General features: G+C 39.6%; 1 protein-coding gene across 5 annotated transcripts in view; it reads left to right on the forward strand.

Moving 5' to 3' along the window:
- Trpm7 (transient receptor potential cation channel subfamily M member 7) overlaps nt 1-25,961 on the forward strand; it is a 153,182-nt gene extending 127,221 nt beyond the window's left edge. For 4 of the 5 annotated variants that reach the window (XM_045157143.1, XM_004669724.2, XM_045157145.1 and 1 more), the window contains 3 exons: nt 7,610-7,661; nt 7,763-7,869; nt 24,551-25,961. In XM_045157143.1, the coding sequence (XP_045013078.1) occupies nt 7,610-7,661; nt 7,763-7,869; nt 24,551-24,681 (290 nt within the window). In that variant the 3' untranslated portion in view covers nt 24,682-25,961. Of the gene's footprint in view, nt 1-1,698; nt 1,816-7,609; nt 7,662-7,762; nt 7,870-24,550 lie in introns of those variants that run through there. The other variant, XR_006638555.1, reaches the window with a different exon arrangement.
- Nucleotides 25,962-26,393: the final 432 nt, after the last annotated feature.

Genomic DNA, 26,393 nt, shown 5'->3' on the forward strand with positions numbered 1-26,393 from the left:
GAGAATCCACTTGATATGTTGTGTAATGTGAGTCTGCAGAAGTGACGTACTTGACATGCATACTTGCCTAGCATGTATGAGTCCTCAGGACTGCATAAACTGGGCATGGTAGCACATGCCTATAATCCCAGCATTTAGGAGGTGGATACTGGAGGATTGTTTGCTAATTCAGGAAGGCTGCTTGAAACTTTGTATCAAGAAAACAAAAAAGTAATTTAAAGATAAGCAGTTTATCTCTAGCAAATTGCTTGTCACAGTAAGGCATAGTGTCTCAAAAGCTCTCAAATGTTTTTTAGCATATATGATACATGTAACATACAAAACATGTACTAACTGTGTCTGTATAGATTCTGCTCAACAGCAAGCTTTTGTTAAATTGGGGGGAGTCAAAGTTATATCTGTGATACAAGTCTGAAGGACAAGAATGTCATCAAAGGAAAGAGTTTGGGAGCAGTAAATGGTTCAAAATAAGATATAGGTATGCTTTCATTAATAGAAATGACACTAAGGGAGATATATTTGTGTACCAGACTGCCATAAAGAAGAGAGACTCAGCTAGGCATGGTGGTGCACGCCTTTACTCCCAGCACTAGGGAGGCAGTGGTAGGAGGATCACCATGAGCTCGAGGCCGCCCTGAAAGTACATAGTGAATTCCAGTTCAGCTTGGGCTAGAGTGAGAGCCCACCCTGAAAAACCAAAAAATAAAATAAACAAATGAGAAAAAAAACTCCAGAAGGTGTCTTTATTGTGTAGGAACTAGAGATTCTGTGGAGTTTGTTGAAGAAGAAAAGGGAACAGAGTCAGCAAGAAGCTATCAGTCTCTTTTAGAGTTCTAGTTCAAGTCACTAAATATAGAGCAGACCATAGTCATTATGAATGCAGTGATAGGCATCCTCCACACAATTGCCGCCAGAATGAACCAGAATGGTGAGAATGGGGGAATGAATGAGAGAGGGATAATTGAGGGAGGGGGTGAGAGATCCCAGTAGACCAAAGATAAATATTCCAATGAGCCAGAATGTGTATCAGGTTATTGGCTATGATTCTTATGGGTGCCCTTATCACCAAAGTCTCTCTACAAAGAATGGCAATAAAAATGACAAAGAAGGGGCTGGAGGGGGATGGCTTAGCAGTTAAGGCGTTTGACTGCTAAGACAAAGGACCCAGGACCCATTTAAGCCAGATGCACAGGGTGGCGCATGCATTGAGTTTGTTTGCAGTGGCTGGAGGCTCTGGCATGCCCATTCTCTGTTCTTCCTTACCTCTCTCAAATAAATAAATAACATTTTTAAAAAATGACAAGGAAAATCAAGATTAGTAGCCATCATCTGCATGGTTCAGTCACTGACCCAAGTGACCAGAAAACCTAAATCTCAAGATGGCAAAAAGACAAAAAAAAAAAAAAAAAAAAAAAAAATTAACCCATCATCTGAAAATTGGTCCACTCTTAAGACAAGGCAAGGATGAGACTGAGAAAATGCCAGCTTTCCATCTTTACTGTGTCTACACAGACCATGAAAACTGAATGTGAAATTTAGCAATCAGAAATGCAAAGTGGAGCTGAAGATCCCTTTGCCCATTGTTCATATAACTAATACCACCTGAGTGATTTTCTATGTGTCATGGAGTTTTTGTTTATTTTTACCAAAGATTTCTTTTTAATATAACAATCTTTTTTTTTTTTTAAACTGTGGTAGGGTCTTGCTATGCAGGCCAAACTGGCTTAAACTTGTGATGCTACTGCCTCTACCACCCAAGTACTGCAATAACAGGAGTGTGCCACCACACCCAACCCAACCTACCCTCGCCACCAGGTAAGGGGTTTCACTGCAGCTCAGGCTGGCCTCATACTCACACAGTGATCCATCCTCCTGTCTCTGTCTCCTGAGTGCTAGGACTAACTGTGTGCCACCACGCCCAGCTCTCAATATATCTTTAAAGGTTTTGAACTTATTTTACCTCTGATGAGATTTTGTTTTGTTTTGTTTTTTTCATAGTTGAGTCTCACTCTAGTCTAGGCTGACCTGGAATTCACTATGTAGTCCCAGGCTGGTCTCAAACTCACAGCAATCCTATCTCTTGCTTCCTGAGTACTGGGATCAAAGGAGGATGCCACAATGCCCTGCGACATCTTTTTTTTTTTTTTTGGTTTTTCGAGGTAGAGTCTCACTCTGGTCCAGGCTGACCTGGAATTAACTCTGTAGTCTCTGGGTGGCCTTGAACTCATGGCAATCCTCCTACCTCTGCCTCCCGAGTGCTGGGATTAAAGGCGTGCGCCACCACGCCCGGCGACATCTTTATATTTATGATTGAGGCTGAATATTAACAATAATTTTTTTCCAAAAAAAAATAGCAAGTGGCAAGCACATATTAATAAAAAATGATAAAGATTATAAATAGTTTATTTTCATGGTAAGATCTCACTCTAGCCCATATTGACCTGGAATTCACTATGTAGTATCCGGGTGGCCTCAACCTGACAGCAGTCCTCCTACCTCTGCCTCCCAAGTACTGGGATTAAAGGCATGAGCCACCATGCCCAGCTGTTTTTAATGTTTTATGCAGGTTTTTGATTCAGTGGCCCTACAACTATAGTTGTGATTTGCTCAACATAATATGTTTCATTAAGCCATTTTTTTCTTTTTATATTTTTTAGAGGAGGTGGGAGGTAGTGGGGCTGAACCTAGGTCCTTACATACGCTAAGCAAGCATTCTACCACTAAGCTATATTTGCAGCCCTCTTTTATGTCTTTTATGTCTAAGTTGCCCAGAGTGGCCATAAACTCACTCTTTCAGGTCAATAAGCTTTAAACTTGTGATTCTCCTGCCTCAGCCTCCTGAGTAGCTAGAAGTACAGACTTGCACCACTAGGCCCACCTGAGACATTTCTTCATATGACTAATTGAAATGATTGCTATGACAATTCTGTGATACAGAAATATGTAAAAAACGAAAGATTCTTATCCTTACTGTTTACTTATGTGAAGACATGTACATAGATGGAAACTCTACCTCCACTCCAACTCTACCCTCATAGTTTATTATTGTTTTAATCTCTTTTTTGTGGTGTGATAGATCTTCTAAAACTAGGGTTATGAAATAATCTTTTAGACGTTTTTATTTATTTGAGAGAGAAAAAGAAGCAGAGAGAGAGTGAGTATGGTCATGCTAGGGCCTCTTGCTCCTGCAAACAAACTCCAGGTGCATTTGGCTTTATGTGGGTACTGGGTCCTTGAACCCAGGCCATCAGGCTTTGCAATCAAGTGCCTTTAACCACTGAGCCATCTCTTCAACCTTATCTTTTTCTTTCTACTCTTTTCCTACCTTAGGAAATATATCATCGCTGGTGGTTTTTTGTTGTTGTTGTTCTTAAGCCTGAGGGCCATTTTATTAGTTTGAGAGAAACAACAGGGCAAGCAAACTGTAATCTTTGCAGCTTCCAGGAGGAGGAAGATGGAGAAGAGGGAGAGAAAAAGTCATACCACTTAGTTAAGAGTCAGCAGAAAGGCCACGTAGCTGGGTATGGTGGTGCACACTTTTAATCCCAGCACTTGGGAGTCAAAAGGTAGGAGAATCACTGTGAGTTCTGTGTCAGCCTATGCTAGAATGAGACCCCTGCCTTGAAAAAAACCATGAGGACCAGTATGGTTTTCCAAGGGGTACATTGCTTCAGGGTCCTGCCTGTTCCCTTTCAGACCGTTTAGTTGTCTCAAGTTGGTTGCAGAGTGCATAGTGGAAGTGGTTAACAGCCAGTCCCACCCACTTTCACCTGCCTGAAGAAGAGGAACGGCTGTGAGAGAAAAGAGGTAGTTCCATGACCGAGGCTCAAACTACAGGGAACAGAATAAGAAACCACATGAACAGCAGCAGCATATGGGGTCCACACACAGCCTGCACTTGTGGCCTCTGCCTCACACTAGTCCTCACTGCCCCAGAGCCCGTGGCTGCATTCTGGACCACCCACCATGTACTGGAATTAGAGTGTAGACCACCAAAGTTGAAGTAGGAGAGCACCATTAGTTAGGCTAGAGTGAGAGGCTGTAGTCAGATATGTTTGGGGACAGAGAGTGATAAGGGAACTTTACATCAGGCCAAGGAACAGAAGAGAGCTCACTCTCTTGCCTCCTGAATGACTCAACCAAATATCATGCCTCTTTAATCTAATAGAGGAAATGCACTGACATTGTCACATGGCAATAGGGACAAAGAAGATTACATGAGCGTAGCTACTTCTTTTTGATAAAAAGCACCTGAGTTAGGAGCAAATGACCTGGTACATATGCCTGAAGTAGCAAAGCCAGGGAGCAAGGAAATTCCATAGTCTCAACCCAAGGGGGAACAGTCCATGCCTTAGCACAATGACAATAAAGTAAATCCAGTTGTGACCTGTAACACCAAAAGATGTCACCTGGATTTTTTTTTTTTTTTTTAATTTACTTGCAAGCGTCTCTGCACACCAGGGTCTTTAGCCTCTACAGATGAACTCCAGATGTTTGTGTCACTTTGTGTATCTGCTTTATGTGGGTACTGGGAAATCAAACCACCAAGCTTTGCAAGCAAATGCCTTTAACTACTTAGCCCTCTCTCCAGCCTTGGATCTTGTTTTGATACTCCCCTTGGCTCCCAGATCTTCAATTTTATAAGCTGTGTATGGGCAGAGGCCCATAAAAATATGGGAGGGATGGAGAGGCATCTTTAGTATGCATGCATCTGTAGTGGTGTTCTGCGAGCACATGGAGAAACAGAGGGAGAAAGCCTCCTGTGGTAGGACCTTGCCCCATGCCCCCTATGTAGGGGCAACAAGGACCAAGAACAAAGGGTCTGTCAATCAAGTGCCTCTGAAACTAAGTTACTAAAAACAGTTAACCCTCATTTAAAGCCTCAGCAGCCAGATGTATTTTCATCTAGTTAGGAACACAACTGCCTAGGGACCCTTGCATCGCATACCTGCTACTGGCCCAACACATGTAATTCAGTACCCTGCATTTTGGTCAGGGACCTATGCACCCAACCCTGACAGGTTGCTTTGTTTGTTCCCTTTTTTTTTCCCTAAATTTAAGCAGAGATGGATCCAAAGGAATAGCAGTGCAAAGTAAAAGACAAGGGAAGTACTGGTGTCTAGGGAGAAAAGAGCTAAGCTAAAGGCCATTTACATCCCACTTAGTGGTCATTGGCCACAGACATGGAAGAAAAAAAAAGAAGAAAGGCATTACATGTGTGCTTGATGTTCCACTGTTAGCCCCCACGGAAGGAACCTGGAAGAGGAGGGGGGGAAAAAGACCCATTTCCTTCTAGGAAGGTAGATTACTAACACATTAGTCTATAAAACTGGGGCAGAGCCGGGTGTGGTGGCGCACGCCTTTAATCCCAGCACTCAGGAGGCGGAGGTAGGAGGATCACCGTGAGTTCAAGGCCACCCTGAGACTCCATAGTGAATTCTAGGTCAGCTTGGGCTAGAGTGAGACCCTACCTCAAAAAAACAAACAAAAAAAAACTGGGGCAGGATAGAATATAAAGCCTGGAGATTGAATCCCTCAGAAGGAATTAAAATTCCTGAATTAAATTAAAATCTCCTGGGCTAGAGAGATGGTTAGTGGCTAGGGCACTGGCCTGCAAAACCTAGTGACCCAAGATCAATTTCCCAGTACCCACGTAAAGCCAGATGTACAAAGTGGCACATGCATCTAGAAATAATTTGCAGCTATTGGAGGCCCTGGTGCACCCCATTCCCTCTTTGTTCTCTTTCTGCTTGCAAATAAATAATTTTTATAAGTAATTTTAGCCAGAGGGTAACTACTAAAGGTTTGAACCACCAGAAGGAACTGTTGAATCATAGAATATGCTTACCTGTTCTTTCCTTGGAAGGACTTCCCTTAGAAGTTGCCAGAAATGTTACCAGAGAACCCAGGTTTTCCTTTTCTTGGGTTCTTAGTCTCAGTGATAAAAGAATTAGAACACAGACTCAGAAACTTATGGTCTATTTTATTTGAGAGAAAAACAACAGAGCAAGCAAGCTGAAAACTTTGCCAGGCGCCAGGAAAAGGAGAAATGGTAAAAAGGAGAGCAATCCTGTCTTTTTGAGTTAGAGTCAGCATTAGAGGTGTGTAAACTGCCACAGAAAGGGGAGGGGATTCTTTAGAAAAACGTTGAAAAACCCTGAGTCAGGGGGAGCATGCTTGGGATTTTGGCTACTTTCCAAAGAAGATGGAGTTAAAAGAAAAATTACACTTTTGAGTTAGAATGCAGAAAAGACCTAACTTCATCATAATCTATAGCATACATAGAAGTACATGACTTATCTCTTGAATTTTCAGGCATTCACTCTGTTTTTTGCTGCTACAACCAGTGCTACTGCAACATACTCTTCTGCTGTTATTTCTAACAGTCTTATTCTTTTTTTGGGGGGGGGGTATTTTTATTTATTTATTTGAGAGCAACAGACAGAGAACGAGGCGGGGGGGGCGGGGGAGAGAATGGGCACGCCAGGGCTTCCAGCCACTGCAGACGAATTCCAGATGTGTGCATCCCTTGTGCATCTGGCTAATGTGGGTCCTGGGGAATCGAGCCTCAAACCGGGGTCCTTAGGCTTCACAGGCAAGCGCTTAACAGCTAAGCCATCTCTCCAGCCCTCTAACAGTCTATTCTTAAATTAGCTTAGTTAGAAGAAATAAGTGTAATTTTTTATTTAAATAAGGTAGTACCAGGCTACTTTCACAGAAGATTATAGATACTGTGTGCATAGTCAGCATGGTATGTGGCTGGCCATTTATTCAGTATTAGGTGTTTTTTTTTTTTTTATCTTGCCAGACTTGTTGGGTAAATTGTTTTATTTTTTCTTTTTATTTATTTATTATATTTTGGACAAGGTTTCATGTAGCCATGCATTCCAGACTGGCCTCAAACTTAACTATGTAGCTAAGAATTACCTTGAGCATTGATCCTTCTGCCTCCGCTTTCCAGTGCTGGGATTGCAAGCATGTGCCACCACATGTAGTGTTTGTGGTGCTAAGGATCGAACCGTAGGGCTTTGTGCATGTAAGGCAATCACTGTCAGCTAAGCGATATACCTAACTCTTAGTGTCATGTTTCATACTGGGTTTTCCATTTATAAGATAGAACCATTGTAATTAGACTTCACTATGATGGGTTTAAGTTTTTGTGATTGTTCAGAAAGATGAACCAGCTTTTAATATATCTGGGAAGACTGGGCCAAATAAAGGAAATTTTCTTAAATCCAGGCTATGTCTTTTTTATGCCTTTATGTACCAAAATGTCCTTTCCTAACTAGGGTGAACCAGAGGCAGATTCTGTAGGCCTTTTATAAGTAAGGTCTTGTTGAATTAAAAGCTGGTTTCCATTAGGAGCTTCCATGACTACATACCCACTATATTTAACTTGAGTTATATCTTAGGAACTGTGGTAAAAATTCCAAGACCATAAACCAAATTATGCAGTACCAAGAGAAAAAAACACTACTTTGAATAATTTAACACTGTAATATAATGCATGATGCTATAAAATCTTCCCAAAAGAAGTTTTTATTATAAAAACAATGTATATCAGTTCCATAATATAAATTGTTTGTCTTTTTTATATACACATATAAAGGTGTGGGTGAAAATTTGACTGACCCATCTGTGATAAAAGCAGAAGAAAAGAGGTAATAAGTTTTAACAATTTCATTAAGGCATAGTTTAATGATTTCAAATTTCACATTTCCATTCACAAAAACTTTTTTTTTTGTAATTACAAATTCCACAGATCCTGTGACATGGTCTTTGGCCCTGCCAATCTAGGAGAAGATGCAATAAAAAACTTTCGAGCCAAGCATCATTGTAATTCATGCTGTCGGAAACTTAAACTTCCAGGTAAAATTTTTCTTTCCAATTGTTTTGTTTTGTTTTGTTGTTGTTGTTGTTGTTGTTTTGTGATACAGGGTCTTTGATTACTTAAGCTCTGGTTAGCCTTGAACTCAATATCCTCTTGTCTCAACTTGTCTTAAAATAGTTCTTCATTAGTGTAAGTTATAAATTGTTGGCCAAGTAGGTTACTGTAATAACTCCTCAATATACATGTTTTCTTTCATTACTTATAAAAACATAAAGTTCATTTGTATATTCATTGTGTATTTTCAGGATGCCAGAAATTGTGCTAAGTATTGATGGTAGGTTGGTAAACCAGACAGATCCTTGTCCTCATAGAATTTAGTAAAATATTGACTATGATATTAGCAGGTACAAGACTACCAAGGACAAAGCAGTCCTATGTAAATGTGAGTTTGCAGTCAAGTTCGCATTGCTGGTAGAGATGAAACCACTGCATTCCTGACCCCCCGCATAACTGATAACCATCCATGATGTAAAATACAATGCATTTTAAGTCCACCTTTAAAAGTCCCCATATTTTTTTTTTAACAATTCCAATGATGTTCATACATCTCCATAGTCCAAGGTCTTTTAACTGAGCCATAATGCCAAAAAATAACTCGAAAAACCCATAATGGCACAGAATAAACATTCACACTGCAGAAGATAGCATTGGGCATAGCAAAGAAACATTCAGCCAATCCAAGATTCAAAACAATCAGGGCAAACATCAAACTCTGTAGCTTCAAGTTCAACAATGCTAGCCAATGACAAATCCCCCAAGTCTGATAATTCTAACCAACAAGTCTCTGGAGTTCCAATTCTGCCCCTCCAACTAGGCTACTCACAGTCCTGGAAAACTTCATCGAGGCCAGCAGCTTTCCTTGGCAGCCATCTCATGGTCCAGGCATCTCCACTGGGTCTGCGCTGCAATCCATGGTTCATCCTTATGGCCTCATGGGGGTCTCTATTCAGGCAACCAGCAAAACCTGCTTCACACTGCCCATGGCCATTTCCAAAACACATGACCATGTTGCAAACTCAATGACCCTCTCTTTCTTGCATTTCTTATACTCCGCACTACCAGGTAGGGTGCCAATTTGTTAATTTAGGAGGGAATAAAGCAGACTTTGAAGAACAGGACACTCCTTGAGCACTCAGGCCCCTTCAAAAGATTCTACATGAGAGCAGCTTCTAGCTCAAGAGTTCGCAGGTCTTCGCCACAAGCCACTGAGCATCTTTCCATCTCTAAGCAGACATCAGCCTGGAAAATAAAACATCTGCAGAAATGAACCCGTGAGTCACTGGAAACAACACTACTCAGTCTTCCATGCAGGGTATGCTCCAGCAGAATGGAGATGGAGTCCCCAGTCCCATGTCTATAGGGGCAGGGAAGTGCTTGCGGGTCACCCTTGGGGCCTTGAGAGTGAAAGGGAAGGAGGACTGTGCAGGAACGTGTGGCACACACCAGATGAAATCGACTGTGGCGAAGAAGGATGGCCCTGCCATCCAGATTTGAAAAAGGAACTCTGTGTGCCATGAGCTCTTCTAAGGATCCACCTCTGACAGGATGTGAGCCTCGTGGTTCTGATCTGGAGACTGATGTGGACCCTGAGTTGTACCCAAGGGAGGATGATTCATATGTATGGAGGAAATTGGGACTGACACGTGCTGAAGGCCCCCTTGGATCACTTGAATGGTGCCCCTTGCCCCCTGAAGAGTTGACTAAGGCATTTGCTTTCTGAAGAAACAACTCAGGTAACCAAGAAGCAAAGGAAGAGGTGGGCACAGTGGCCCATGCCTGTAAGCTGAGTTTCCAGGAAGACTGAGGTGGAAGTGTCTCTTGCCTCCAAGAGTTTGAGTCAAACCTACCTTGAAGAACTAACCATGTTTTTTTTTTTTAAGCATTTAAAAGAATCTTTATTGTTTTTCTTAACATGTGCATTACAGGAAACAAAAACACAAGCAAAAAGCAGCCATCCAGTCACAGGCAGTTTAACCATGTTTTAAAAAAGAAAAGAGCAATATACTCTCACTTTGGGTAGAGAATCTTCTCTTTTCAGATGGAAGTGACCTGGGAATGACTCAGAAGGTATCATAGTGCTGGAAAGAAGTGACTAGAGTACTGAATAACATCTCGATCACACCTTCCAAGGCTCAGGGTCCAATGCGGAAGAGGTGACGGAAAGAATGTAAGAGCCAAAGGAAGGGTAGGACTCCTTACAACATGTTCCTCCAGACACAAAATGGCCTGCATATCCATGACCTCACCATGCCTGACACTACCTATACAAGACCATCATAAGAGGAGGAAAAGATCATGACATCAGAATAAGAGAGAGACTGATTGAGATGGGGAGGAGATATGATGGAGAATGGAATTTCAAAGGGAAAAGTGGGGGGGGGGTTATTACCATGGGATATTTTTTATAATGATGGAAAATGTTAATAAAAATTGAGAGAAAAAAAGAAAAGAGCAATAAATTCTTAAATGTTTAAAAAAAAAAAAAAAGATTCTACATTCTTCCTCTTGCCCCAGTGCAGGTCAGCTAGCCCAGTCTCAAAGTTTGTAATCTCTCAGTTGCAGCTGAATGGACAAAAGTTCACCCAAAGATGTTTCTTTCTGTGCCATATCCCTCTGCTCACACCAGTTCATTTCTACGCAAAGCAACCCTACACAACTTCTCAGGATCCAGGCATAACAGCAAGCTTCCCACACAACTGCTAAAGCAGTCCAGGCAAAGCTCTTTCTAACCCCTCATGAGCCAAACTTCACAGTCCATAGTTATTACTACATTCAGGCCTTTCAACTCTGACCAGAATAGTCCATCAAACTGTACTTACAGCACTGCAAGGCATCTCTTAGGCCAAGGTTTCAAATCCTTCCACATCCCTCTTGAAAATCAGCTCCAAGAAGCCAAAGCCACACAGTCAGGTGTCTAGCAGCAATCCCACTCCTCGGTACCACTTTACTGTTGCAGTCAGGTTCACACTGCTGGTAGAAATCACCCAAGAGCAGCTTGTGGGGAAAAGAGGTTTCTTTTGGCTTAAAGGCTCAAGGGGAAGCTCCACAATGGCAGGGGAAAGCGATGCCATGAGCAGAGACTGGACATCACCCCCTAGCCAACATAAGTTGGACAATAGCAAGAGGAGAGTGTGCCAAAGGGGTAAGGGGAAACTGGCTTTAACACCCATACGCTTGCCAACAATACATCTGGGACCTACTTTTGTGCTATATACATTAAGTTCCTCTCTTGACCATTAATGTAATAGTTAAAACATTTGGACTTAAGAGCTAGACTGCTCGGCTCTAATCAGTGGGGTTTTATTTGAAGATTGTAAAGTGCTTAACAACACTGCCAGCAGTAAGTTTAAGTATATAAGTTGTAGTCTTTAAATTTCAAGTTTCAGCTGTTATATGAAACTGCCATTGAATTTTGCTATGATGACTATATCTTGCAGTTTTGCTCAACTCATATTTTCTAGGAGTTTGTTGTTTGAATGGACCACCTTGGGAGTCTTAATACAAATAGTAAAGATAGTTTGTTACTTCTTTTCCAACCTGTATGCCTTTTCTGCCTTGCCATTTGGCATTTCTGACACATGGCTGATTAGGTATCATAATTGTAGACATCCTTGCTTTGTTCTGAAGCATTCAGTTTTTTACTATTAAGATGATGTTGACTGTAAGTGCTTTGCAAATGCAGTTTTAAAAATACTTCTTTTCTTGAGAGAGAGTGAGCATACCAGGGCCTCTAGCCACTGCAAAGGAACTCCAGTCACATGTATCACCTTGTGCATCTGGCTTACGTGGGTCCTGGGAATCAAACCTTTGGCTTTTCAGGCAGATACCTTAACTGCTAAATCATCTCTCCAACTCCTGCAAATGCATTTTTATTAGATTGAGGGAATTTCCTTTAACTTGGTTGTTAAGAATATTTATCTTCACTGGGAGTTTCTCCATACTAGGTAAGCACTCTACCACTGATAATGCACTCAGCCAGTCATATAGTGGGTATTTTTGTTTTTTGAGACAAGGTCTTACTCATAGCCCAGAATTGCCTCAGCCTCTAAAATGCTAATATTACAGGTATGTGCCATCATACTCAGGTCATATTGCCTAACTTAAAAAAAAAAACAGAGAATATTAGGACTTCCGGTTAAGATGGCGGCATGGGTACCACGCCAAAGCTGCCTAGGGGGGAAAAACACCAAAAAAACTCAGCAAAATACACACTTTTACTAAAAAGTGAGGTGTATAGGAAATTGAGGCGGCAGCGGAGAAGTAGAAGAGTTATGGAGCATCCAGAGCCTGCACAGGCGGGAAAAGCGGCTCTGGCAGCTCGGCCAACCGCCGCAGCCGCGGCGCAGCAGAAAGCCGCCAGACTCTCGGCTCGAGCCGCAGGAAAAGCCAGGCGCGGGATTTTCCCCTCACACCGCGCTCTCCGCAACTTGGGAAACGTGAGGGGAGAGCGGCAGCGAGCAGCGGAGGAGAAGACCGCAAGGTAGAAGAACACGCGGAGCAGCGAGAGATCCAGAGCAGCCGCGGCTCCCTCCCCTCCCCCAACGCCTGAACCCAGCTCCAGTGAACACAGCAGCGGCCTGGGACCCGGCCACGCCAACTTGGGCTGACAGCGGGACCCAAGCAGGAGCAGAGTTCGGCAGCAACTTCAGTGGCTCCAGCACAGGTACCAGCGGCCCCAGCAGCAGCGGACCCAGGAGCGGCAGCGGCGGCAGATCCCGCAGCAGCGACTTCAGGGAGAGTAGCGGCGGTGGACACGGCAGCGGCAGCAGAGGCGGCAGCAGCGGCTCGGTTTGCTCCGTAGGAAAAGCAAGTGCCCAGCTCCAAAAATCAGAACAGCAGCCCGACGACCCAGGCAGCAACTTGACTGAGACCAAAATCACCCAAGGTAACTGGGATTGCACCAGGGAAGGGTATCACTTGGTCACAAGCTGACTTGGATACCTCAACAGACCAGAAATCTAAACCTCTTTGTTGATAGAGGATCTGGTCATTATAATAAGTACTCTTGCATACATACTCGGGGCTGTTTTTGATTGATTGTGTACAGTGTTTAGTTAAATTTTAGAATCTACCTGTATTTTATTCCACTCAGCCTGCTTGAATACTCCTATAGCAGGGAAACTCAACCCCTACATCTTTGTAGATACTCTGAGAGTCTTAAGAGCCACACCTAATACCTTAAGGTCCTACCCTGAAAATATATTACATCAAATCAATTGATACAGCTAAGAATACATAGCTAGCTAGAAAATCCAAGCTTTAACTTAATCCAAGATGCAAAAATATATACATTATAACACAAGAAACACTAAAAGGCAAGACGATATAAATCCACATAAAAGTATTAATGCATCAGAAATGTCCTCCAGTGAGAAAGAGTTAGAGAAAATGCCTGAGAAAGAGTTCAAAAGAATAATTATAAATATGTTCAAAGAGGAAATGAAAGAGGAAATCAAAGAAGAGGCAGGACACCAATTTAATGAAATAAAGAAGGCAATACAAGACATAAATAGGGAAATAGAAATAATAAAGAAAAACCAGTCAGAATTACTAGCAATGAAGAACACAGTTAATGAAATAAAAAACTCTGTAGAAAATCTCACCAGTAGGATGGATGAGGGAGAGGACAGAATATCTAAGCTAGAAGACCAGGTGGCAGACCTAATGCAGTCCAACAAAGAGAAAGACAAACTTATAGAAAAGTATGAGTGGGAATTTCAAGATATTCGGGACACTATGAAAAGATCCAATATAAGAATTCAGGGCATAGTTGAAGGAGAAGAACTCCACTCCAGAGGCATAGTAGGCATCTTCAACAAAATCATAGAGGAAAATTTCCCCCAAATTGGGAAAGAGGTGCCAGTACAGTTACAGGAAGCCTTTAGAACCCCAGCCAGACAAAACCCGGAAAGAACCTCTCCTCGCCATATTATAATCAAACTTCCAAACACACAAACCAAAGAAAAAATATTGAAAGCAGTTAGAGAGAAAAACCAAGTTACCTACAAAAGCAAGCCCATCAGGATTACAGCAGATTATTCAACACAAACTTTTAAAGCCAGAAGGGCTTGGAGTGATATATTCCAAGTTCTAAAAGATAACAACTGTCAACCAAGGTTACTTTATCCTGCAAAGTTACCCATACAAATAGACGGAGAAATAAAGACATTCCATGACAAAAGCAGGTTAAAGGAGTATTTGAAGACAAAACCAGCTCTACAGAAAATACTTGATAGAATCCTCCATGCTGAACAAAAGGAAAAGCACACATATAATGAACCTAGAAAAGAAAGCTATACTCATATACCAGTTAACAGAAGAGAGCACAGGTAGAACCAGTAACACACACACACACACAAAAATGGCAAACATAAATATACACCTTTCAATAATATCTCTTAATATCAACGGTCTCAATGCCCCAACGAAAAGACATAGATTTGCAGACTGGGTTAAAAAGCAGGATCCTACAATTTGTTGTCTCCAAGAAACTCACCTGTCTACAAAGGATAGACATTATCTTAGGGTGAAAGGTTGGAAGACGGTGTTTCAAGCAAATGGGCCTAGAAAACAAGCAGGGGTTGCTATCCTAATATCAGACAGGGTAGACTTTAGTCCGACGTTAGTCAAGAAAGATAAGGAAGGTCACTTTATATTGATTAAGGGCACACTCCAACAGGAGGACATTACAATCCTAAACATATATGCACCTAACATGGGGGTTCCCAAATTCGTCAAACAAACACTATTAGAACTAAGGTCACAGATAACACCAAACACAGTGGTGGTGGGTGACTGTAACACCCCAATCTCATCAATTGACAGGTCATCCCTGGAAAAAATAAACAAGAGAGGCATCTGGACTAAATGAGGTCATAGAAGGAATGGACTTAACAGATATATACAGGACATTTCATCCAAAGGCTGCAGAATATACATTCTTTTCAGCAGCACATGGAAACCATATATTAGGACACAAAGCAAATCTTAACAAATTCAGGAAAATTGAAATAATTCCTTACATTCTATCTGACCACAATGGAATTAAACTACAAATCAGTAGCAAGAAAGGCTATAGAGCATACACAAAATCATGGAAACTAAACAATACACTACTAAATGATGAGTGGGTCAATGAAGAAATCAAAAAGGAAATCAAAAAATTTATAGAGTCAAATGATAATGAGAACACAACATACCAAAATCTCTGGGACACAATGAAGGCAGTTCTAAGAGGTAAATTTATAGCCTTAAGTGCCTATATTAAGAAATTAGAAAGGTCGCAAGTAAACGACCTAATGCTTCGCCTTAAAGCCTTGGAAAAAGAAGAACAAGGCAAACCAAAAATTAGTAGACGGGAAGAAATATAAAGATTAGGGCAGAAATTAGTGAAATAGAAACAAAAAGAACAATCCAAAGAATTAATGAAACAAAGAGTTGGTTCTTTGAAAGGATAAACAAGATTGATAAACCCTTAGCAAATCTGACCAAAAGAAAGAGAGAAGAGACACAAATTAATAAAATCAGAGATGAACAAGGTAACATCGCAACAGATTCCAGAGAAATTCAAAAAATCATAGGGACATACTATAAAAGCATATACTCCACAAAGTATGAAAATCTGAAAGAAATGGATGATTTCCTTGATCTATATGACCTACCTAAATTAAATCAAAATGAGATTAATCACTTAAATAGACCTATAACAAACATGGAGATCCGAACAGTTATCAATAATCTCCCAACTAAAAAAAGCCCAGGCCCGGATGGATTCACTGCTGAATTTTACCAGACTTTTAAGGAAGAGCTAACACCATTGCTTCTTAAGCTTTTCCAGGAAATAGAAAAAGAAGGAATTCTACCAAACTCCTTCTATGAGGCCAGCATCACCCTGATACCAAAACCAGGCAAAGATAGAACAAAAAAAGAAAATTATAGACCAATCTCCCTCATGAACATAGATGCAAAAATTCTCAACAAAATATTGGCAAACAGAATACAAGAGTATATCAAAAAGATCATTCACCCTGACCAAGTAGGCTTTATCCCAGAGATGCAGGGATGGTTCAACATACGCAAATCTATAAATGTAATACATTACATAAATGGGTTGAAGGACAAAAATCACATGATCATCTCATTAGATGCAGAGAAAGCATTTGACAAAATCCAACATTCCTTCATGATAAAAGTCCTACAGAGACTGGGAATAGAAGGAACATATCTCAATATAATAAAGGCTATTTATGACAAGCCTACAGCCAACATATTACTAAATGGGGAAAAACTGGAAGCTTTTCCACTAAAATTAGGAACAAGACAAGGGTGTCCACTATCCCACTTCTATTTAATATAGTTTTGGAAGTCTTAGCCATAGCAATAAGGCAAGAGACACACATAAAAGGGATACAAATTGGAAAGGAAGAAATCAAGTTATCACTATTTGCAGATGACATGGTTCTATACATAAAGGACCCTAAAGAGTCTACTAGCAAGCTGTTAGAGCTGATCAAAACCTACAGCAATGTAGCAGGATACAAAATAAATACACAGAAATCAGTAGCCTTCATATATGCTAACAACAAACACACAGAGGATGAAATCAGAGAATCACTCCCATTCACAATTGCATCAAAAAAAATAAAATATCTTGGAATAAACCTAACCAAGGAAGTAAAGAATCTCTACAATGAGAACTTTAAAACACTCAAGCGAGAAATTGCAGAAGACACTAGAAAGTGGAGAAACATCCCTTGTTCCTGGATTGGAAGAATCAATATTGTGAAAATGGCAATCTTACCTAAAGCAATCTACACATTTAATGCAATCCCTATCAAAATTCCAAAGGCTTTCTTCATGGAAATAGAAAAAACAATCCAAAAATTCATTTGGAATCACAAAAAACCTCGAATATCTAAAATAATACTGAGCATCAAAAATGAGGCTGGTGGTATCACCATACCTGATTTTAACCTATACTACAGAGCCATAGTAACAAAAACAGCATGGTACTGGCACAAAAACAGACATGTAGATCAGTGGAACAGAATAGAGGACCCAGATGTAAGCCCAAGTAGCTATAGCCACCTGATATTCGATAAAAATGCCAAAAATACTCATTGGAGAAGAGACAGCCTCTTCAGCAAATGGTGTTTTGAAAACTGGATAAATATCTGCAGAAGGATGAAAATAGATTCTTCTCTCTCGCCATGCACAAGAATTAAGTCCAAATGGATTAAAGACCTTAACATCAGACCGGAAACTTTGAAACTGCTAGAGGAAAAAGTAGGGGAAACCCTTCAACATATTGGTCTTGGCAAAGACTTTCTGAATACAACCCCAATTGCTCAGGCAATAAAACCACAGATTAACCACTGGGACCTAATGAAATTACAAAGATTTTGCACCGCAAAGGACACAGTGAAAAAAGCAAAGAGGCAACCTACAGAATGGGAAAAAATCTTCGCCAGCTATATATCTGATAGAGGATTAATATCTAGGATATACAAAGAACTCAAAAAGTTAAATAATAAGGAATCAAACAAGCCAATCAAAAAATGGGCTATGGAGCTAAATAGAGAGTTCTCAAAGGAAGAAATACGAATGGCATATAAGCATCTAAAAAAATGTTCTACGTCACTAGTCATCAGGGAAATGCGGATTAAAACTACATTGAGATTCCATCTCACTCCTGTCAGATTGGCCACCATCATGAAAACAAATGATCATAAATGTTGGCGCGATGTGGAAAAAAAGGAACCCTTCTGCACTGCTGGTGGGAATGCAATCTGGTCCAGCCATTATGGAAAACAGTGTGGAGGTTCCTAAAGCAGCTAGAGATTGATCTACCATATGACCCAGCTATAGCGCTCCTAGGCATATATCCAAAGGACTCATCTCATTTCCTTAGAAGTACATGCTCAACCATGTTTATTGCTGCTCAATTTATAATAGCTGGGAAATAGGAACCAGCCTAGATGTCCCTCAACAGATGAGTGGATAATGAAGATGTGGTACATTTATACAATGGAGTTCTACTCAGCGGTAAAGAAAAATGAAGTTATGAAATTTGCAGAAAAATGGATGGACCTGGAAAGATTATACTAAGTCAGGTAACCCAGGCCCAGAAAGCCAAGCGCCACATGTTCTCTCTCATATGTGGATCCTAGCTACAGATGACTGGGCTTCTGCGTGAGAATGAAAATACTTAGTAGCAGAGGCCAGTAAGTTGAAAAGGAAACATAAAGGGTGGAGAAAGGAAGGGAGGAGGATACTTAACAGGTTGATATTGTATATATGTAATTACAATGATTGTAATGGGGAGGTAATATGATGGAGAATGGAATTTCAAACGGGAAAGTGTGTGGGTGGGGAGGGAGGGAATTACCATGGGATATATTTTATAATCATGGAAAATGTTAATAAAAATTAAAAAAAAAAACAAAGCTTATTTATTTATTTATATGCAAGCAGAGAGAGACAGGGAGAAGAGAATGAGCATGCCAGGCCCTCATGCCAATGCAAACAAACTCAAGATGCATGCATCACCTTATTACATCTGGCTTTATGGCAGTACTCGGAAATGGAACTGCTGAGCCATCTTTCCAGCCCTGCCTGATTATTTTGAATATCAAAGCAACCTTGATTTGTTAGGACAAAACCATACTTTGTTATGATTAATATATTTTGAACTCATACCCAGTCACTTTCAAACTACTCTTAAAAAATCAGCATAGTTCTGCAATAACCATTTTAAGATAGACATAGGCTTAGGGGGGAGAAAGGTTTATTTTTCTTTGTACTGTATTGGGACACTAGTAATCCAGTGTTCACTATAAAAGTATATGTATGTATATATTTATTATTTGCATATAATTTGTGAGACTGCAAATGAACTCTCAATGTGAATATATATCATATGTGGATTTTTCTATATTGTATTCACTAACATTGAAAATTTTTCATCTTCATAAATAATACTAGTCTGTGAATTACTGTGGGGTTTTGAGGTCTTTTCCCCCTTGTATAGTCCTTTATTTTGTTTTGATCTCTGTACAAATCTTTTCTTCTAACGTAAGTGGGAAAGTGTTCAGACTTCTGTCATAATTGTCCAGTGAAGCAATGTTCGCCTAAAGTTTCCTTTGTTGCATGATATTTAATAGTTTTTTTCATAGATATAAAACTAGTGGGATTTTCACTTTCTTCTTGAGAATTTTAATAGTTTGTTTCTTAGGGAATTGGTATGCTTTCTTTAAATTACCAAATTTATGGGCCTAGTTATTGTAATTTTTTTTTCCAGTGGTGAGGACTGAACCCAGGGTCTTGTGTTTGCGAGGCAAATGCTTATCTACTGAGCTAAATCCCTAACTCTTTTCTTTTTATAGTTTTATTTATTTGTTTGTTTGATAGAAAGAGGTAGATAGGGAGAGAGAGAAAGAGATTGGACACTCCAGGGCCTTCAGCTGCAAAGGAACTCCAGATGCAAGTGACACCTTGTGCATGTGGCTTATGTTGGTACTGGGAAATTGAACCTCGGTCCTTAGGTTTCATAGGCATGCACCTTACCCACTAAGCCATCTGTCCATCCCTATCTTGTAATTTTTTTTTTTAAGTATCTGAGTTCTCATGGTTCTCTTCCATTATGGCAAAATCAAACCATAAAGACTTATGGTCTCTGAAGAGCCCTCCATGGTCGCTTTGAAAGAATATAGATTGAGTGTTCCACTTAGTTTAAGCAGTGTTTGTTGGTAGTGTTATTTAGATTTTTGTTACATTGCTGATTTTTTGTTGCTTAGTTGAAAAAGGAGTCTATTTTGGGGGCTATCACTTCAAAATAGGGTCTCATTCTAGTCTAGGCTAACCTGGAATTCACTATGTATTCTCAGGATGGCCTTGAACTCACAGTGATCCTCCTACCTCAGCCTCCCAAATGCTGGTGTTAAAGGTACACACCAGCACACCCAGCTAGATTTACAATTGTTCTCATTATGAATCTCTGATACACTGCTCTGTTTGCGTGCTTTCTACCTTCCTTTTGATTATTTGAATAGTTTTAGTATTTTTTAATTTTTTCTGTACATTTAGTTTTTCAGTGGTTCCTCTTCACTGTTCCCCCCTCTAAGGCTATTTTCACTATGTATAGAGTTTTAAGTGGATACTTCTTTCATCACATAAATGTCTTTGGAACTTTTGTTTCTGAAATTGCATTCATCTGAATTATACACTAATTCCAATACATCAAATTTAATCCAGCTGCTTTTAAGATTTATTCTTTATCTTTTATTTATAGGAGTTTTGTTATATATGAGGTTGTGGTTTTCTCTGAGTTTATCCCATTTTGGATTTACTTGCTTCTTGAAATTTTAAGCTTAGACTTTTTCAAGTTTTGTTCTTAGTTTTTAAGATAACTCTATATAAATCCTTTTCGCCCAGACTATTAAGATTTTGATATCATAAAGGTCCTTAAGATTATTTTCTTTAAAATTATTTTTCTTGGGTTGCAGCAATGGCTTAGCAGTTAAGTTATTTGCCTGTGAAGCCTAAGGACCTAGGTTCAATTCCCTAGGACCCATGTAAGACAGATGCACAAGGTGGCACATGCATCTGGAGTTCGTTTGCAACAGCTGAAGGCCCTGGCATACCCATGCACATGTGCTCATTCGCTCTCTCTCTGTCTCTCATTCTCTCTGCTTCTTTCTGCCTCTTTCTCTCATTAATAAATAAATAAAAATATTTTAACAATATTTTTTGTTTATTTATTTATTTGAGAGTGACAGAGAAAGAGGCAGATAAGAGAATGGGTACCAGACACTGCAAACAAACTCCAGATGCATGTACCACCTTGTGCATCTGGCTTACATGGGTCCTGGGAAATCAGGCCTTGAACCAGTGTCCGTAGGCTTCCCAGGCAAATGCTTAACCGCCAAGCCATCTCTCCAGCCCAGTAGAATATTTTTAAAATCAGTTTTCTCAGTGCATATTGAATACTCTGGATTCATCTCTCAAGTTTACTATTCTTTCAATTTTTTTTAATGAGAGAGAGAAAAAATACTGGCACATTAGGGTGTCTAGCCACTGCAGTTGAACTCCAGGCCTGTGTGCCAACTTGCACACCTACATCACCTTGTATGTCTGGTTTACATGGGTTCTGGGGAATCAAACATGGGTCCTTAGGCTTTGCAGGCATGTTCCTGAACTGCAAAGCTGTGTCTTCAGCCCTCAGGTTTACTCTTTATCCTTTCTCCATCCTGTTGTTAAGCTCACTGATTTTTTGTTGTTGTTTTTGTATTTTTCAGTCCTGTAATTTTCAAGTCTATTTGTCTTTAGCCATCATTAGTATAAAGTCTATGTGATAATTGTGCCAACTGTGTAATCTTGGGCCTGTCATCTCTTGTTTTATTCTTGGCAGTTGTTGAAATGTTGCTAGATCTCTTAATGTTTAGTAATTTAGAGATGTAGTCAGAAATTTTTCTAATGTTGTAAGATTTTGTATCATACTAATCTCCCAGAGAATATTGATTGTTATTGTTTAAGAGACCATCAGTGTGGAGAGAGGGCTCAGTAAAGATGCTTGCTTGCAAAGCCTGATGGCCCAGGTTCATTTCCTCAGTATCCACATAAATCCAGATGCACATGTGGAGTTTATTTGCAGTGGCTGGAGACCCTGACATGCCCATACTCATTCTCTTCTGCCTCTGCCTGTCTATCTCTTTCTCTGTGTCTCTCTCTCTCTCTAATAAATTTTTTAAAATATTTTTTAAGATTGGTGCCTGTGAAGCCTAAGGACCCAGGTTCTATTCCCCAAAACTCACGTAAGCCAGGTGCACAAGGTGGTGCATGTGTCTGGAGTTCATTTGCAGTGGCTCGAGGCCCTGGCATGCCCTTTCTGTCTGCTCCCCCTAAATAATTAAAATTTATTTTTTCAAATATTTTATTTTTATTTATTTATCTATTTACTTGACATGGGGTGGGGGGGAGAATGGGCACATGTTAGGGCCTCGAGCCACTGCAAATGAACTCCAGACACATGTGCCCCCTTTTACATCTGGCAAACGTGGGTCCTGGGGAATCGAACCTTACTCCTTTGGCTTTGCAGGCAAGTGCTTTAACTGCTAAGCCATCCCTCCAGCCCAAATAAATATTTTTTAAGAGAGTATGTGTGCATTTTGTTTTTATATGTTCAGTTCACATGTCCTTACCTACCTTCTGTGACTGTAATTCCAATAATGGTTTAGTATTTCAAGCTTTTTTAAAAGTACTCAGATCTAACGTCCCAGCCAGAAGCTAGTCTAGGACCTGAGTGATGCCCTTTATCATGGCTCACTTCTCATCCTTAGCTATGCTGTGTGCCACAGGAGTAGATTAGCTTCACTCAAAGATTGTCTTTTTTTTTTTTTTTTTCATTTTCCTCATCTTCATGATTTCCTCCATACTCTGTAGATCCCAGGGCCTTTTTCAGTGTAAAACATAATAATATTTGTTTATATTTGAGTGCATGTCTCCCTCAGCTCACATATAGATGTCAGAGGACAACTTCAAGGTATCTGTGCTCCACTGTCTCTGCCCTGTTTGAGACAGTCTTACCCCTGCAAATCAGACACAAATCAAACTGTCTGCCTGTGAGCTTTAGATTCTCCTGGCTCTACCTTCCATTGTAGGTGCGTTGGAATTACAGATGCATGTTCCACTTTACATCTGTCTTTACTTGTCTGCTGAGGAGTTGAACCTGGGCCATCAGGCATTGCAATCAAGTGTCTAACCACTGAGCAGTCTCTCCAGCCCTCCCGCCCTCCTGCCCTCCTTTTTTAAAAATGTGCTAGAGAGCCAAGATTTTGGTTTTACTGTTATTTGTGGTACACCTCCCACATCTGGGCCCACCTCTGGGTCTGACCAGCAAAGAAAACAGAGAAAGGGAAAAAAATGCTCTTTGAATAATAGAGTCACCTATCTTTGCATCATCTGATTAGATTTCCTCTTAGGTACTTGCCCAATAGATCTTGACACAGGAGTGGCTCTTCCCTGCTTGTACTTGGAAATGTAAAAGGGATCATTCCTGTCAATGTCCCATCCCACAGGGTCACTTATGATACATTTCTGGGATTGAGCTAGCTTCTAGCCTAGACCTAAGATAAAAGAAAAAACAAAAATGTACCATCATGTAGGTCCTCCTTCAAATTGTCATTTCCTTCCCCAGTGTATGTGCCATTTAGTTTCCAGAAATATCAAATTGGGGCTGTGTATACTTTGTGAAGGGTTCAGTAGGGGAAGTGGCATCTAGTTCTGGTATTTAAGCTAGAGCTAGAATGTATTGACAAATTTAACTGAGATTTCTATTTGGTTTCAGATATAAAAATTTTAATAGTGCTTCTAGTTTTTGAATTATAATCAGGATTTTGTAGCTGGAAAATATCATTAAAGGCAACCCAGTGTATATCCTTCATTTTACAAAAATATAAGTAAGATCTGAGATTATTGGCCTATGGTTATACTTATTAGCTAATAGCATATTAAAGGCCAGCTGTAATTTCATGTCTGTTTCTTGTACATCCACAAATTAGCTTGCATTCCCAGAAATCATACTGGCATAGTGTTGAATTAAAATTCTACCAAGTGGCTGGAGAGATGACTTAGTGATTAAGACCCTTGCCAGCAAAGCAAAGGACCCAGGTCTGATTACCCAGTACCCACATAAAGCCAGGTGTATAAGGTAGCACATTTGTCTGGAGTTAGTTTGCAGTCGCAAGAGGCTCTAATACACCCATTCTCTTCCTGTCTTTCTCTCTCTCTCCCCCCTCTTCTTCCTCCCTTTCCTTCCTTCTCTATCTCTCTCTCTTAAATGAAATATTTTTAGAAAAAATTCTGACAAAAATAGTTAATGTAAACATGCATTTGGATTACTTAATGTAGGTTAGTTCTTAGATTGCAATTAACTGTATATTGAATATCAGTTCTATTTTACATACAAATATAAGGATATATGTGTAACCATGGTTAAATTATAAATTTCATATCACTGTCTTCTAAGTCCACAACTGTTTTCACATGTATCTGTAACTTCATAAGTGATTTCAGGTAGGTGAAACATACACCTCATGGTCCACAAAGCAGAAAAGATTTATTTTGGTCTTTACAAAAATTGGCTGATCTGAAACTTAATGGTTGTAAGCTCTAAGTCCTCTCCCCACAGTCTTTACAGTTAACCTTTCCTTTGCCTAGAGCACTTTTACAGAACTTAGGCAGTTTACTTCTCAGTACTGATGTCTTTGACCAAGTAACCACTTCCAGTGGTTCTTCTTCTGCCCAATCCTATCTGAAAAAAATCACTGTATACCATCTCTCATCTGGCCCTTGTCAAACCTCATGGTATCTTCAAAGCACGATATCACCTTTAATTCTGTCAGTTTTATTTTTCTTCACACACTCTAGTATAATAAACTCCACAAGAACAAGGGCCTTGTGTACTGTGTTCATTACTACATGGCCATACTTCTATGAGGTACTGACACATGCAACAATTGTCTATTGAGTATTTTCCTTTTAACGTATAGAAATGTTGTGACAAAGCGTTTAATAACTTAAGGGAATAAATCTGACATATTTAAATTTTACTGACTTATATTTCTCTTTTTTTGTTGTTGTCTGTGGGGGTGATGAATATAGATCTGAAGAGGAATGACTATACACCTGATAAAATCATATTACCTCAGGATGAGCCATCAGATTTGAATCTTCAGCCTGGAAATTCCACCAAAGAATCAGAATCAACAAATTCTGTTCGTCTAATGTTATAATATTACTGAATCATTGGGTTTGCCTCACTTCACAAAACTGTTCATTTTCTTTCATGAGGAAGTTGTTTGGTAATATAGAAAGGTATGAGCAAGTTGAATTTGCTGACCCCATCAATCTATAGGTCAGTGTTTTGGCCTAATTAATCTAGTCGAGTAGAAACACCCCATAGTATTTATAACTTGTGGAACTTGCTCTTTATATAGCAGAGAATCTCACTTAACTTTGCTCTGATTGGGGTGATGGTTCCCCCTCATGTGGTGCAATACCATTAACCAAAGTTAGGTGTCTGCACATATTTTACTGGCAGCTGGTATATTGCCATTCATCTAGAAAAATGAAGAAGTCACACCACCTTTTGGTTAAATGGCAGTCAGAAGTCTTCCTTGGTTCAGTATGTTCACTGATGTAGTTAGTTCCTAATGATGTCTGTTAGTCACAGGAAAGATGACTTTTTGTAATGTAGGTTCACATAAATATTATAACCCTGTACTGAAGACTGCTTTGTTTTTTCCTGTGATAGTAGGGATCAAATCCAGTGCCTCAGGAAAATCATTTTTCTAGGAGAGATTTCAAGAATCAAGTTTGGCTCCGTATTTAAAAATAAAGTAGATTTGTTGTTCTTAAACAGAGCCCAAATTATACAAAAAGATTTTTTACATTATTTTATCAAATCAGTGTTAAGTAGAAGAAAGCCATGATAAAAAGAGAAACTTAACTCCCTATTCAAGGGATGCTAAGGTTAAAGTACGTTTTTCTGTGTCTGTAATAACAACCAGCAATTACATACTTCTCCAAAGATTTTTGTGACTAGTGTATCAAAACAGAATGTAAATGTGAGCTCTTGCTTATATTTAAACTGTGTAGGAACATGTGAACATGAATGTTTCTGGTACTTATTTATGAAATCAGTTGAGTTGGATTTTATGTCGGGAAATTGCAATGCAACTTTAGGCCAATAAAGTGTAACTTAATTACCCCAGATATTTTTGCATTTTCAGTAACAAAAAAAGCTTATTATCTGTCTCAAGTTTTATGCTTTTTTTTTTCTTTTGCTTATTTTCTAGGTACCAATTTGATTTTTTATTTGGAAGGGAGCAGTATAAAGCTTAATTGTATTCAGTAGTGTATCTCATAGATACAGACAAGGCACGCAGAGATAAGCTGTTTAAATAGTGTTTAATATGGATTGGGGGGGAGAGAAAACTGTATTACTTAAAGATATTATACTATATACATTTTGTATATCATTAAATCTTAAATAAATTTATTCTTGGTTATAGATGTTGAATGAGTTTCATCATTCTGAAATTTATAGCATTTTTATCAATTTATTTTCAAAATTACTTGGGTTTCCAAGCTAGGGTCTCATGCAAGCCCAGGCTGACCTAGAATTTCCTATGTACAAAATAACTTGTAAATGTATCATTTATATACCTATGCTTGTTTGTTTATCCTTTATGATACATATTGATACTGATTTTCCTATTTTTCATTTTAATGTGTGTGTGTGCCAGCGTCTCCTGCTGCTGCAAACAAATGCCTATCCAGCTTTATATGTGTGCTAGAGAGATAAACCTGGGACAGCAGGCTTTGGAAGCAAGTGCCATTAACTACTGGGTCATCTTCCTAGCCTCTTTTGTTGCTGTTGCTATTAGTTTGGGTTTTGTTGTTGTTGTTTTTCTGGTTTTTTGAGGTAAGATTTCGCTCTAGC

This window comes from Jaculus jaculus, chromosome 8, assembly GCF_020740685.1.
Source record: "Jaculus jaculus isolate mJacJac1 chromosome 8, mJacJac1.mat.Y.cur, whole genome shotgun sequence".
Lineage (NCBI taxonomy): Eukaryota > Metazoa > Chordata > Mammalia > Rodentia > Dipodidae > Jaculus > Jaculus jaculus.